Source organism: Lithobates pipiens, unplaced genomic scaffold (assembly GCF_037356315.1).
Source record: "Lithobates pipiens isolate NorthernLeopardFrog02 unplaced genomic scaffold, aLitPip1_a1.2 Scaffold_19, whole genome shotgun sequence".
Lineage (NCBI taxonomy): Eukaryota > Metazoa > Chordata > Amphibia > Anura > Ranidae > Lithobates > Lithobates pipiens.
In genome coordinates, this window is record NW_027507764.1 from 195,867,268 (window position 1) to 195,883,704 (window position 16,437).

General features: G+C 42.8%; 1 protein-coding gene across 1 annotated transcript in view; it reads left to right on the forward strand.

The window, feature by feature from the left end:
• Positions 1-16,437, forward strand: part of LOC143996516 (epidermal growth factor receptor-like) — an 83,561-nt gene that overhangs the window by 14,235 nt on the left and 52,889 nt on the right. The window contains exons 3-6 of the mRNA XM_077491605.1: positions 9,613-9,741; positions 11,074-11,136; positions 13,087-13,205; positions 16,089-16,230. Coding sequence (XP_077347731.1) covers positions 9,613-9,741; positions 11,074-11,136; positions 13,087-13,205; positions 16,089-16,230 — 453 coding nt within the window. The remainder of the gene's footprint in view (positions 1-9,612; positions 9,742-11,073; positions 11,137-13,086; positions 13,206-16,088; positions 16,231-16,437) is intronic.

The following is a 16,437-nucleotide window of genomic DNA, read 5'->3' on the forward strand; positions in this document are numbered from 1 at the left end:
GTGCCTACCCCCTTCCAGACCCTTTTTGCCCTGGGATTGGTCGAGTACCTCATACAGTGCCTTGAAAAAGTATTCATACCCCTTGAAATTTTCCAAATTGTGTCATGTCCCAACGAAAAAGAAAATGTATTTTATTTGGAAGTTTATGTGATAGACCAACACAAAGTGGCACATTGTGAAATGGAAGGAAAATGATAAATGGTTTTCAAAATTTTTTACAAATAAAAAATTTGGCGTGCATTTGTATTTAGCCCCCTGAGTCAATACTTTGTAGAACCACCTTTCGCTGCAATTGTAGCTGCAAGTCTTTTTGGGGATATCTCTACCAGCTTTGCATATCTAGAGATTGACTTGTTTGTCCATTCTTCTTTGCAAAATAGCTCAAGCTCTGTCAGATTGGATGGAGAGCGTCCGTGAACAGCAATTTTCAAGTCTTGCCACAGATTCTTAATTGGATTTAGGTTTGGAATTTGACTGGGCCATTCTAACACATGAATATGCTTTGATCTAATCCATTCCATTGTAGCACTGGCTGTATGTTCAGGGCCGCTGTCCTGCTGGAAGGTGAACCTTCGCCTCAGTCTTTTGCAGACTCTAATGCCACTTACATGCGATCGGACTTCCCATCGGACAATTCGATCGTGTGTGGGCTCCAGCGGACTTTTTCTTCCCAAATGTCCGGCGGACCTAGAAATAAGACTGGCTTCAAATTTGTCCACCGGACTCTGCTTTTAGTGGACAATCCATTCGTCTGTGTGCTAGTCCGACGGACTAAAACCAATGCTAGGGCGGCTACTGGCTATGAACTTCCTTATTCTACGTCACCACGTTCGAATCTGTCGGACTTTTGGAGTAAGCGTGTGTGGCCAAGTACACTCGTTTGAAAGTCCAGTGGACCTCAGCTGCAAAGTCCGTCGGATTGTCCGCAGGACCAAGTCCGTCAAAAAGTCCGGTCGTGTGTACGCGGCATAACAGGTTTTCTTCTGATATTGCCCTGTATTTGGCTCCATCCATCTTCCCATCAACTCTGACCATTCTCCCTGTCCATGCTGAAGAAAAACATCCCCACAACATGATGCGGCCACCACCATGTTTCTCAGTGGGGTGGGGTGTTCAGGTTGATGTGCAGTGTTAGTTTTCCGCCACACATAGCGTTTTACTTTTAGGCCAAAAAGTTAAATTTTGGTCTAATATGACCAGAGCATCTCCTTCCACATGTTTGCTCTGTCCCCCACATGGCTTCTTGCAAACTGCAAACAGGACTTCTTATGGCTTTCTTTCAATAATGGCTTTCCTCTTGCCACTCTTCCATTAAGGCAGTGTTTCTCAATTCCAGTCCTCATGGCCCACTAACAGGTCATGTTTTCAGGATTTCCCTCAGATGAAACAGCTGGGGTAATTACTAAGGCAGTGAAACTGATCAAATCACCTGTGCAAAATAATGGAAAGCCTGAAAACATGACCTGTTAGTGGGCCATGAGGACTGGAATTGAGAAACACTGCATTAAGGCTAGATTTGTGGAGTGCACCACCAATAGTTGTCCTGTGGACAGATTCTCCCACCTGAGCTGTGGATTTATGCAGCTCCTCCAGAGTTACCAATGGGCCTCTTGGCTGCTTCTCTGATTAATGCTCTCCTTGCCCGGCCTGTCAGTTTAAATGGACGGCCAAATCTTGGTAGGTTTTTAGTTGTACCATACTACAGTGCTTTGTGAGATGCTCAAAGCTTGGGATATTTTTTAAAACCTAACATTGCTTTAAATGTCTCCACAACTTTATCCCTGATCTGTCTAGTTTGTTCCTTAGCCTTCGTGATGCTGTTTGTTCACTAAGGTTCTCTGAAAATCCTCTGAGGGTTTCACAGAACAGCTGTATTTATACTGAGATTAAATTACACACAGGTGGACTCTATGTACTAATTAGGTGACTCCTAAAGGCAATTGGTTCCACAAAATTTTAGTTAGGGGTATCAGAGTAAAGGGGGTTGAATACAAATGTATGCCACACTTTTCAGATTTATTTGTAAAAATGTTAAAAAACATTTATCATTTTTCTTCCACTTCACAATTATGTGCCACGTTGTGTTGATCTCTCACATAAAATCACAATAAAATACATTTAGGTTTTTGGTTGTAACATGACAAAATGTGAAAAATTTCAAGGCTTTTTCGAGGCACTGTACATATGCCAAACAGTTCCTCCTAACTTTTGCCCACTACAGTACAGATGGAAGTTTCTCCAAGTTTCCAGAAAACAAACAAGAGAAGCTGCTTGCTGAGTCACCCAGCTCCCCAAGTCACTAACCCTGATCCAGATTCACCCAGGCCTGGTTCTCAGCCAAACCAATTTTCCTACCCTAACAAACCCATTTACATCTAGCACACTAGCTAGGGGGTGCTACACACAGTTTACATTTAGATGGAGGCCCCCTCTTCTGCTTATTTTTCTCTATGTGTATTAGGTTCTCAGGACCTGGTTTAGGGAAGCAGCCACCATTTTATTGGATTCAATTTAATTTCCTTTGTACATTATCCCTCATTCCTGATCCTCCTCTTGATATTCATCAGTTCTTTGCAGTAGCTCTGTAGCTTTACTTTCTTCTTTTCCAAATCTACCTAGCAGCCTACTCCAAACTAGGGGGGTGCTACACCTGCAAAATCACTAAATATGGCATTATGATTATTTACCTTTTTCTACAGCTTTTAGCAGCATGGTCTGGTGCTGTCGTAGTATACATTTTTAGTGCAAACAAGCTGTCGGAATACATAACACATGCTCTGCACTGAGCTAAATGAGTAATCCTTCTCCTAGAAGCAGATTTTTCATAGGACAGTATTGGTAGTATTTCTGGAAACAGGGCTTTTCATAATAGCTAACCTATCAAGCTGGTTTTTCAGAGGTTGTTGGGACAAGTACAAATGTATAATTGTTTGTAAAAGTCCAATTATACTGTAACCACTTCTGGACCGCCCGCTGTTGATATAAATCAGTCCTTTCACATTAAATACCATTTTTAAGGCAACCGATAGCTGCCATAATATTTTCTTCAATGGCGGGCGGTCCACTTTGAGATAAAAGGGGTCGCTGCGGAGGATTCGCCGCAAGAGCACTTTTATTGCCGGCGAGAGATGTGCCCACCCCCCTCCCGCAGTGTTCTCATCATCTCCGCCACTTACTGGATTCATCTTTAGTTGCTGAGATCAGGGAAGAGCTTTATGTTTGAGTCAAACTCATGTTCGACTCGAACATTGGCTGTTCACCAGTTCGCCGAACAGCGAACAATTTTGGGTGTTCGCCGCAAATTCGAAAGCCACGGAACACCTTTTACAAGTCTATGGGAGAAATCAAATATGCTAATTTTTTCATGTATCAATGCAAAAAAAATCTGATATGCAGATTGCCCCTATGACCCCTATTGTCCAAATCCTCCATATGCCTATACATGTCAATCAAATGTTGTGTATGTACAGTATTGGTTTGCTGTATTTGCTTAATTGCAGCGCCATGTGTCATGGCGACATTTTCCATATGTTCCAGCCTCGTGGCAACAGCTCTAATGTCAGTTTTTAAGTCTGATATGGCAGCAGACAGGGTGTTCTTATTATACAAGGCCACCTGCTGTAGATCGGCTAGGCACAGGAGAGGAGAGGGATGAGGATTACTCTGGAGGGGTGTCTGTGGCGATGTAGCTCCCTACACTCCGGTCCGCGGCTTGAGATGCGTGAGTCCGTGAGCTGAGTGCGGAACATCCCTGGTATGTTCCTGCTCATCTGAGTAGACTGGTCCGGCTGAGACTGGGAGGCTAAGTGGCTTCTCCCTGCCATCGGTGCTCAGTGTGATTGAGGCTTTCTCGCTACTGAAAAGTCAGACAGAAGCTCTGGATGGCGGAGCTCTCTGTCTATGTGACCATCTTGCTCTGGTGCCAGGCCACGCCCCCAATTTTTGTAAAGGACAGTGTAAAAATAAAAAATAAGAAGTATAATAAGAAAAAAAATTAAAAGCGCCCCCTCCCTCCAAGCTTGCGTGCAGAAGCGAGCGCATACGTAAGTAGCGCTCACATATGAAAACAGTGTTTACACCACACATGTGAGGTATCGCTACAATCATGAGAGCGAGAGCAATAATTCTAGAACAAGATTTCCTCTGTAATTCAAAACTGGTAACCTGTAGACATTTTTAAATGTTGTCTATGGAGATTTTTAAGTGCCAAAGTTTGTCTCCATTCCACGAGCGGGCGCAATTTTGAAGCATGACATGTTGGATATTAATTTACTCAGCGTAACATGATCTTTCACAATATGGAAAGAAAATTGACCTTTGACCTCAAGTTGCGAATGCAGAAACTTGTAGCCTGGTGACAGAGTGATGCTGAGAAACTTGGGTGTCCCTGGAAAGCACAAGATGGATGATCACTGGAAGCCACAACCCTATGTCATCTGCAGGCAGCTGCCAGGGTTACCAGTATACCAGATCCAGCCAGAGGAAAGCACGGGCCTGCTGAAGACTAGGCATCAAAATCATCTTTTGCCCCTGTCAGAAGCAGTTTGCATGCCACCACAGCTGGATTCGCAGTCCTCATCCACAGCTTTTCCGAGGTTCTGACCAGTGACTAAATCTCAGTCTGTACCCCTAGATGTAGAAGATGAAGATAGTAAAGATGAAGAGATGGGGATGGATTGGCTGTGGCTGTCTCAGATGCCATGGCCTGCCACCCTCCCTCCTCTTCCTGAAATGACAGACACCGGGGATCCTCAGGCCAGAGGCTCCTGAATTTGTGCCTCAGAAACCTCCTCGCACTGTACTGCATGTGAGCAGTGCTCCCAGAGACATGGCCACCTTTTCTGCTCCTTCCCCTGTCTCCTGATTGGTAGGGGGAAGGAGCCTATCACTGGACAGAGCTGCAGCAGTGGGGGATTCGTGGACATATAGTCCCCAACACCAGTGGCCCCATAGCGGTCCCCCGCTGCTGCAGCATAGGAAGAAAGGAAAAGGACACAAAAAGGCTGCTTGGGAGCAAGGGAAAAATACCATGAGGTGAGGGGAAGACCGGACATGAGGAGAGAGGCTGCTGCTATCTATCAGTGTCACCATCCTACCACAGCTCCAGGTGTCGGTGTGCCTATCCTGCCATAGTTTCACAGTTGGACGGTTGTGTGCATCTTGCCAGAGGGGACCCAGAGGGTATCTCCAGGTGTCTATCTGCAGACATCGCTGTACCTTCCTGCTACCGGTTGCCAGTCGGGCATTCCCACTGAGCCTGTCCCGTGTGTCTATTCGGTTCCTGGGATCGCTGGATTGGTGAGCGGACGATAGCCCATCTTGTGCAAACTATTCCTACAGACAACTTTACCCTGTCTCCTAGTCAGAGCCTGTCCCAGGAGACACCTTACGTCAGTTGCTCCTTATTCTTGAGCCTCCTTGCAGAGAGATCTCCTTGGGCCTTGAGCTAGCTGAAGATACCTGGATATCTCCAATGTGAGCGCTTCCATGTTTCTTCTTTACCTAGCAATGGACTCAGTGTTAACGCTTGTACTCGTTAAGGGAGAACTGTGATTTTCAAAATATAAGTTGACATTGTTTGAATTTTGTGCAACGTGTATATACCTTCAGGACCTGTGGGCTCAGGATTTTAGGGAGACCTGCTGGCTGGTAACATGCTGTCTCTGTTCCCCCTTTATGACTGAGCACATAGGCCACATTTAAGCCATTTAAGTTGGGTGAATTGTGCTATTTATCAATTGCATGTTACTTTGTAATCCATAGCAGAGTTTACTATTTCCAATTACTCAGTTATACTACTGCTGTTTTTTTTGGAGAAAAAAACCTTTCAGTAAACATACTTTCTGGTTTCCTACAGTTGTGTGCATTTACTGTTGTGCTCATACTAACGGCAGTTGCTAGGTTTTCCAAAGTGCTCAAACCTGTTTCTTTGGGGTCGAAAAAAGGCAGATTATAGAACCAAACATATTCAAGCTGCTCCTTTGGGGGTGGCGCTATATATATATATATATATATATATATATATATATATATATATATATACAGTATCTAACAAAAGTCACATTTTTGTAAATATTTTATTATATCTTTTCATTTGACAACACTGAATTAATGGTACTTTGCTACAATGTAAAGTAGTGAGTGTACAGCTTGTAAAACAGTGTAAATTTGCTGTCCCCTCAAAATAACTCAACACACAGCCATTAATATCTAAACCACTGGCAACAAAAGTGAGTACACCCCTAACTGAAAATGTCAGTATTGGGCCCAATTAGCCATTTCCCCTCCCTGGTGTCATGTGACTCGTTAGTGTTACAAGATTTCAGGTGCGAATGGGGAGAAGGTGTGTTAAATTTGGTGTTATCGCTCTCACGCTCTTATACAGGACACTGGAAGTTCAACATGGCACCTCATGGCAAAGAACTCTCTGAGGATCTATAAAAAAGAATTGTTGCTTCGCTCTCCACATTTTCCTTTTCCCATTACACCACAACTACAAATGAATGCCCTGCCCCCTAATTATAATAAGACTCCGCCTACATACAAAAAAGTGTCCCTATACATTTTTTTACAATGTTGGCAACTGTGCATATGTGATACCCAGTCGGCCTCTGTGTAAGCTGTATATCACTGCAGTAGCACAAGCTACTACAGTATTGGCTGCGATCTTCCAGGGGCTGTGCCAAGCGGCTGCCCTTCTGATAGTAACCACAGGGCGTGGTTTGCTCAGCACAGCTGCCATTGAGAGAAAGCCTTGCATTTTTCTCATTAATGCAGTGTTTTCTGATAGGACAAAGTGGAGATTGTTTATGACTAAGGCCTTATAGGCTGAAAAGCATCAACCTTTCTTATTTGCGTTTGGTCACTGTGGCCTGTTAATAAATACTACATTTTTTAAGAGCAATCACCGGAGTGCGGATCATCTTTTCCTTATTTCCCTACTCAGCCAACGACTGTGGATCGAGGACCTGGGGAGCTCTGCTATCTATGTGATGTATGGGTAGTAGCACTGACTCTTTTTTTATAAAGTGGAGATTGTGACATCTCTGCCCTCCTAACCACTTCGCCCAACTAGAGAATTCTTTGCATTCAATGAAAAAATGCAAATCTTTCTCTGAATGGAGACCCTGTCAATTGTGTGACCCCCCTGTGGTTACCATGCAGAAAGGCAGCTATCGGCACTGCACCCGGATGATTGTGGCTATTACAGTAGTAGCTCAGGATACTACTGTAAATTACAGCTTACACAGAGAAGAATTGCATACTTACATTGGCTAAGCTAGACCAAAATATATCCTTGCTGTAGTTCAGCTATAACCACTTTCCGACTGGCACACGCCGATGTACGACGGCAGAATGGCACAGACAGGCAAATGGGTGTACAGGTATGTCCCTTTAAATTTGCCACCATGCCATTGCTTGCATGATGTCAGCGGCGTGCTTGCTCACTGGTCGGGACCTTCATGAGTACTTGAGGACTCGATCGCCGCAGGGATATCCGTGATCATCTCACGGGGAGGAATAACGGGGAGATGCTAAAGTAAGCAAGCATCTCCCTGTTCTACCTAGCAACAGTGACACTGATCTCTGCTCCCTGTGATTGGAGCAGAGATCAGTGATGTGTAAAACACAGCCACGCCCCCACAGTTAGCAACACACCCCTACGACACACTTAACCCCTACACTGCCCCCTAGTGGTTAACCCCTTCACTGCCAGTGTCATTTACACAGGAATCAGTGCATTTGTATAGCACTGATTGCTGTATAAATGACAATGGTCCCAAAAATGTGTAAAAAATGTCTGATGTGTAAAATCTAACACTGCCAATATCATGCAGTGTTAGGTTTTTTTTTACCTTCCTCACCCACTGTCATGTGTAAATACAGGAGGTGGAGGACTTGACATGGAAGCCTTTCTTTTCTGACTTCTGTGTTTATGTTTTTACAAGTGACAGTGATAATAGAGTGAGTTGGCACAGCAGGTCCTATGCTGAACAGAGGTCTGGATGGGAATGACTAGCCCAATTTAACTTCTTATAGGAGGAATGAACAAGTAAGGATAGCAGCTCTTCCTTCTACCCACCACCTCTCATCCCTGGGATCCTGACTAGGCCCTCTTCCTGGTTCTGGCTCCATATCAACTGCATAGTCTACTATAGTGGTAGTTCCTCCACAGTTCCTGCCTAACACACACTATCCTTTTCCCTCCCCACACAACACATTAATAACAGTTCAAATGTGTGGGCTGTTCTTATTTGTGGGAAGTGCCTATGCAGTACACACCCGCAAATTAGCTACTGCAGGAGACAGGTGACCCATTTCATGGGTCTAGGGGCGGTGATTCTCAAACTTTTTTCAGTCAAGGCACCCTTTAATAATTATGGACAGTCTCGAGGCACCCCATTCTAAAACTTAAAAGCTATTCTAATAGTTTTACATAATGCAGCAACATCCACAAGTCCAAGTAGGGCACCCAATGTTAGAGGTAATTTATTCTTTCAAAGCAAATATACTTTTGCAAACTAGTACTGACTAGTATTCCAATGTTTCTCTTCCCCTTCAGTTTTTTCCTCACTCAGCTAACGTGACGCCAACACTGATGGAGAGGGGCAGGGGAGGGTCAAACAAGGATGCTATACAAGCGACAGAAATACTCTTTATCAACTGATGATGCCATTGGTCGTTAGGATGCCAGCAGCTAGAAGGTTGTAATGGTGCCCAATGAAAACCTGTAACCATAGGTGTGCACAGCCTATTGCACTAGGGTGTACACCCCAAAGCTCAAACACATATACGTGTGTGTGCATGTGTATATATACTGACAGTGTCAATAGAGCAGAGATCGTTGTCAGTAAGACCGTGGCTGGTGTCAGTCGTTTTTATTCTTATTTTATTTTGTATTATTTTTTTAAATTTCTTTTATTGTTTTTTTTTACAATTATTTTAAGAGCTGTATTAGGGGGTTTTGGTGAAATATCAGGGGGAATCTGTGCCAGAAGAGGTGATTAGGGTGTGCCCAGGCACATCCTGTGTGCACATCTATGCCTTAGACTTGGTGTAATTTAAAAGGCATCTTTATGCTAGCTTATATACAATTGTTGGGCAATTTTAGGCATTTTTCCAACGCACCCCTGAAGAAACTTCAAGGCACCCCAGGGTGCCCATGAACCCTGGTTGAAAAAGGCTGATCTAGGGGGGATGCCCAGGGTAATGGTAGGCCAGCCAATCCCACAACAAATGCATATGTATTTCCAAAATCTCATAAACGATGGCACCACAGATGGATTGTGTACCTCCCATTATTTGAAAGTCTTGTGTAAAAACTAACTGACCATATTTGCTGTACTGACTTTCTTGATCACATTCCTATTAGACAACAGGTGACCAATAATTGATCCTATTGGTAGTAACACTGATTTTCATTTTTAAGCAGTAAGAATGTTTTTGACTACGTACTCACAATGATACCATGGAATAAAATGTCGTTTCTTTTGAGATTAGGTTCACTTAAATACTGTATATGAATAGGATGAATGGGAGTTTTCTTCTGTGCAAAAAAAAAAAAAGTCCATAAGAATTTTTAATTTGTGCATCATAACTTTTTGTTTACAGAAATTACCCATGGTGGAGTTAAAATAGCAAGAAATCCTAGACTCTGTGGCTTGGATACAATTAAATGGGAGGACATTGCTAGGTTGGACAATATTAGGATTTTTGCAGAAAACGCATCTCTTTCACACTGTATGTATGCCTATTGAAGAATTGCTTGCTGGTTATAATCTGCAATGAAATACATTTTTTTCTAAGTAAGTCATATGTGAGCTTGTAATATGAACAATTGATAAGGATTTTTTTTATTATTATTAAAAAATGTGCTCAGAGATGGTTTAATTTGTTTTATAGAGTGCTAAATATTCAGCTTTTACAAGGAGCACAGAGCCATACACATCTCCATACCGCAGTCAGACAGACAGATAGACATATGCACTCTAAGCAAGATTTCTGTGTATGAAGCTGTTAGCTTACTTCTATGTTTTTTAATAGTAGAAGGAAAATTCAAGAATGAGAAAACCACAATAAGGTGTTCATTTAAGTTATAGCTCTGCTAAAATTTTGAATTGAGTAAGGAAGGGTTAGGCTGGATTCACACCTATGCAGTTTTAGTGCTTTTTGCATTTTGCGGATTTGCACTACAGTCCATTTTAACATTGTTTCCTATGGAACATGTTCTGTAGTGCAACTCTGCAAAATGCAAAAAGCACTAAAAATGCATAGGTGTGAATCCAGCCTTAGAAACCCTGCTGGGTTTTAATTGCAAATATGATCCAGCAAATGTTGAGCTATCTACTGAAATTCAGAAGGGGTCAGACTTTATATACTTAGGCTGAACTACTTCCAAATGACATCCGAATGTTATGAGAATTTTTGTATGAAATTTCCTAAGAATTTTCGTACACATTTTTGTTTAGTTTTTCTGTTCAGAATTCTACTAGTGTACCCAGCTTTAGTTGCACTGAAAACACAGAGAAAAGGATCTGCTCAGAGGGAGATTTTTAATGCCATGTCCCTGCTTGGGATATTCACCCTCTTTCCTTGTCCTGGGGATTGTTGAAACTGAGACAGGTGATGAGAATTCAGAAATATTACAATGGAACAGGAGGTGTGAAAAAATCTTCCAAAGAATACAGTTGCTGCGTTAAAGGCTAGATTCACACCTATGCATTTTTAGTGCTTTTTGCATTTTGCAGGTATGCGCTACAGAACGTGTTCCATAGGAAACCATGTTCAATGGACTGTAGTGTGAATATGAAAAATGCAAAATGCACTAGAAATGCATAGGTTTGAATCAGGCCTTAGGCTGGATTCACACCTATGCAGTTTTAGTGCTTTTTGCATTTTACAGATTTGCACTACAGTCCATTTACCATGGTTTCCTATGGAACACGTTCTGTAGTGCAAATCTGCAAAATGCAAAAAGCACTAAAACTGCATAGGTGTGAATCCAGCCTAAGACCCCTAATCTTGTCACGGTAGGGAAGATCCACACTTATTTGCTGTTTTTTAAAACTGCAGGTTTTAAATGTGATGCTTGCAATGGATCCTGCTGGGGACCTGGTCCAGAGAACTGCCAAATACGTAAGTTAATTTCTAAATATCTTATTTCCTATAACAATGGCAATTTATGTATAGCTGTTACTTGTCATGAAAATAAAGGTATATGTATTGTAGTAACATAAGGTGTTCACAGGAGTCACCAGAAAAGCTTCTTATACCAGAGTCAGTAACCATGATTCTCATGTGGTAGTCTGCTCGGGTTGTGCCTACACTTGAATGTCTCCCTGCAAGTGGAATTTTTGTGTCTGATCTGAAAATCACAAGCCAATTCGATGAAGATAAAAGAAAGAAGAACAAAGTAATGCTCACTTCTCAATAAAAACATCAAAGGGTTTTTAAAGTTAAAAATAGAAAATACATTATTTGCTAGTAACCCCTACAAGGTAGCATTCAAAAAAAATATGGGTTATCCATGCGAGACTCTCTGTGTTTAGTGCTATCCAGATCACTATGAGGACAGATCTTGCAGAGAATTGATAAGTGTGGATCCCTTAGTGCAGGGCTGGTTGTATCTGTAGGACAAGATTTTCAAATCCCCCCCTTACATCAGATGTCAAGACCCCCCCCCCCCCCATCAAAAGTCAAGAGTCCCCCACCCTCCCTTACATCACAGTGGACCCCTTGCCTTGTGCCACTGCAAAGCTGGGAAGAAGAAAGTGCAGTGTCTGTAAGAGAGGGGCTGGAGTCAGTCTGCTAAATGCTGAGATTAGTGGAGGTGGAGACAAGGGGGGGCTTCAGCTGCCCAGAGAGGTGCCTGATCTGGCAGAGGAGTTCTGACCTCCTCTTTGCTGCTGACTACTTAGAAGGAGAGGGGGCCAAGACAAGCCTTTCTGTGGGGGCAGGGGGAAGTGCAGGATCTGGCGGAGGAGTTCTGTCCTCCTCTCTGCTGCCAACTGCTGAGACAAGGTGAGTGCTGAGGATGCCGGGGCTGCAGGAGAGATGCGAGGACCACATGAAATGGTCTGGAGGGCCCTGGGCCTTGTGTTTGACACATGTGCCTTAGTGGATGCTGTGAATAATATTTAATGAAGCTTACTGTATATAAATGTCGAACAAATGCAATCTACAAACTAGTATATCTAGTCCAATGCCTTATGTCTATAACTTATTGCTAGTAAACTGCATAATGATTCCCCATTATGTAGATAAAAGGAATGCTTTGTTGTCCTTTTATATGCATCACCGATTAAAAAAATGGATTCATGTACAAAAAGTGTAGGTTCTGTTCATTTAGCTTAGTAAATTAGGTGAAGCTGTGCTTACTTCAATTAGTCATTTCCTAGTATATGTGGTGCTGCGCATCTTGCTCTGACAAACTGTCATACTTAATTTGTGTTGTTGCGGTTTGGCTAGTTGTGGTCCCCGCCTCGCCTCTGGGTGGTCCAGTGCCCCAAACACCATGGTTTTGTCAGGGGTTGGGAGGTAAGCCCTGTGTGTAAAGTTTCTTTGGAGTTTAGCAGTTTGTGCAAGCCTAATATATGTGGCGATGTTTCAGCTGTATGCCTAATGAAGCAGCTGTAGACTGCAAAACTCGTTGGAATAGACCATCGGAATTTACCAAGTATCTATTTGTACTTTATTTACATAATATATTTTTAATACATTGCATGTGGTACCGATTGTAACTTTATTGGGGTAGTCATGTTAGGCCCCATTACTTATCTTTAAATGGGTTTGTAAAATAAAACTTTTTTTTATTCAATTGTGTTGCCTCTAATGTGGTGCAAAGTCTCTAAAGTCCCCTCCTTGTAGAAAGGATTTCCCTTTGTTGGTGTTACATAGTAACCTAATAGAAATCTTGTTTTTTTTATGATTGGGTATCAAGTGAACACGGGTTCACCTGATTTACTAACATGCATTTTGTAAATGAATGGCTTCTATTTTAAGTCAACCCCATTGTGTTTAACATGATATCTCGAGCTGCTAATATTTATTTTTATTGTTTGTTATTTAAAATGTAATTTCTTTCAGTTACAAAGCTCAACTGTGCTCAGGAGTGTCCTGGACGGTGCAGGGGACCACTGCCCAGCGATTGCTGTCACAATCAATGCATAGCCGGTTGTACAGGACCCAAAGACACTGATTGCCTGGTAATGTGTATAATCTTACACTATTTTGACAGTGAAGGGTCAGCCAAAGATATCTGCATCTGTAAAGTTTTAGTTTTATTTTTTTTTTAAACTTTGACATCTGTAAAGTTTAGTCTTTCTGCTAAAGCAATCACAAGGAGGGCTCACTTTCCCTGATTCTGTTTACTTTACATTAATGAGAATACAGTAGGGAAAGTGAGAGCCTTCATGTTGGAAGATCAAAGTTGGGAATTATGTCAAAAGTTTTCCACCGGAGTAGCTGAAAAATAACCCAAGTTCTTGGAGATGGCAAGTCTCAGTGTTTTACCAAACACTGTTCATATCATAAATATAATATACTTTGGTTGAATGCTTCCTTTAAATAGAAATGTTGTATGGCTCTTTTGATTTCAACTGATATAGCTTACACCTTAGGAAATATTTAGGTGAGACATCATTTATGAGTTTCTTCTAGTATATGTCTGCTTATTTACTGCTAATGCTGGTGTTTGTTGGCTAGATTTGTGTAAAACAAAGTTATCAAAAATGCATAACTGCATGATAACAAATATTTAAAGCTGAACTCAAGGAAAACAGTTGATGAAATACATATAAGGGAGCCATTTTACCTTCCAAAGGATTTGTATTTCTGCTGATCTAGTTCTGAGATTTACACAGAGCTGCCACACCACACACACACTTCAGGTCTTCTCTCTACCCCGCCCTGTGACTGGTCAGTGAAAGAAGAAGCAGCACGTCAATACACTCATCTTGCATGCTTATTGCACTGTAGCACAACCAAAACTTGGATTAAAAAATACATTTAAAGATGTAGTAATAGTTACAGAGCTGCATTCATTTGTGTCTTTTTTTTAAATCTGCCTTCAGTACAACTTTAACATTTCCGTAAATAGTCTTCAGCCTATTTTTATCACCTTGTGAACCCTCACCTTGTAAAACAGCCAATTCTGTTTAACCCCTTGGAACCAGTGCCTTATGGCCCTTTAAGGGGTTTAGGATGCCGGGAGGTGTGGCTGGGTTTATGACCCTGTGACCACTGAGATTGGCTGTCACGGCATACACATGATCGGAAAGCTCCCAATCAGCTATCGGGAGCTTTCTGATAGCCACCAATAACTGTGCCAGGAGCACACAAGATGTGTGCCCTCAGCACAGCTGTTTTTGCACTAATGCATGCAAATATGCGGCTGCTCAGTACCAAGGCCCGCCCGCCGAGAGGCTGCATATTTGCATGCGGCCGGCACCAAGAGGTTACAATATAAATTAAAGGCAACACAATTGTGTATACATCTAAAAACATTATAAGTACTTATTTTCCCTTTTTTATAAGTGATCACATCCCCTCTATTCTCAGATGCATAAGGAGATCAGAGAGATGGGGGAGGAGAAACAGCAGCACACTGGTCTTCCCACTGAATGGCTGTGTGCGGGGAAGGGGGGTCATGTCTGGACATCTCTGATCATTGGAGGAGAGCAGGATGAGTTGCCAGCACAGCTAGAAAACTGACCATGCTTTGCTCTCATGCAGGGCTGTCTTAATAGCATCAAGGGTCCCTGGGCAAAGTAATGTTCTAGGTCCCCTACAATGGAGACATTGCAGGTAAACAGACATCAAGTAGGTAGGAGGCAGACAAGCAGAAGCTTCCCCTTTTGGGTGGAGCTCCACATTAACTACATGAACAACCACTCTGTACAGCAAAGAAACAGTGGGAAAATACTACATACATAAAGTAACAAAGTTGTCCTGTGCATATAATATATCTGCTAGATTGGTGTCTCCCCAGCACTCTGACCCCTCTACAAACCAGATATCTCCCCAGCACTCTGACCCCTCTACATCCCAGATATCCCCCCCCCAGCACTCTGACCCCTCTACACCCTATATCCCCCCAGAACTCTGACCCCTCTACACCCTAGATATTGCCCCCAGCAGTGTAACCATATACCATAAGATACCCCTTGTATTGTGACCCGACTACATCCCAGATACCCTCTACACTGTAGCCTCTCTACATCTCTGATACCTCTAGCACTATAGTCACCCAAGCTACCCCCTATACACCCCAGATCCCCCCTCAGCATTGTTTTCCCCCATACACCCTTGATATCCCCCAGCACCATTATTCCATCCATATAGTACCCCCTTTTCCAGTGGAGATAACGTGCATGTAAACTTTTGGCTCTGTGCCCACCTCCAGCACTGCACTCAACTAGGCAGAAGGAGGGGTGGAGGACGGAGCATCCCTTTGGGCATTCCAAGCCTTTTCGATGCCATCAGTGCTGGACAGCTGGGCTCACCATGACACCATCTACAATGCTACTTCGGCAGGTGGGCTCTCAGTACTGTTGACTTAGCAGCTCCCACTCCAGCTCCTACCCTGTGGCCTCAGAGTCCTGAGTATTCAAGCTGCATGGGGTGGAGTCAGAGTATCACTGGCACTCTGGCCCTGCCCCTCCCTGCTGGCTGTGAAATAATAGGTATTCTATTGCACAGCATGATGCACCGCTGCCAGCCTACCTCCCCTGTGTATCCATTACTCTCAGTACCATCAGGAGGCCCCCAATTTCGGGGCAGCGTGGGCTCAAGGACCAGCTGCTTTGGGGAAAGTGCAGGGGCCTCCCATGCAGCTGGGGCCCCTGGGCAGTGCCCAGGGGTGCCCTCTCATTAAGAAAGCCCTGCTCTCATGCCTAGTATGGTTCGTTTTTAACAGGAAAGCAGATGGTCTGGCAGGAACACCAGGGATTTCACACAAAGACAGCAATACAAAGAGAACAGGATATTTTTTCATATAAGTACATTGAACCTCAAGCACATACTAGAAATACGAAATGTTGGGTTTACATATTCTTTAAACTATCTTACAATCATTTTTTTCCTTAAAGGCTTGCCGCAGATTCCAGGATGGTGACACATGTCGAGAGACCTGTCCTCCACCTTATGTATATAACCCAAACAGTCACCAATTGGAAAGCAATCCTAGAGGAAAGTTCAGTTTTGGGTACTTCTGTGTTTCTAAATGTCCGTGTAAGTAACATTCAGCGTTCAAGTAAAATTAATCTATAATCAGCAAAGAAATGTAGATGAAGGAATTGTTTCTTCTCAATTAAAATATGCAATGACACCACCCAGCACAATTTTTTATTTATGTAAACTGTCCAAATCTCATGACCTAATTAAAAAAAAAGTATGTAATGAGTCCTGCCCGGTACACACATTTAGTAGGGTTGAAAG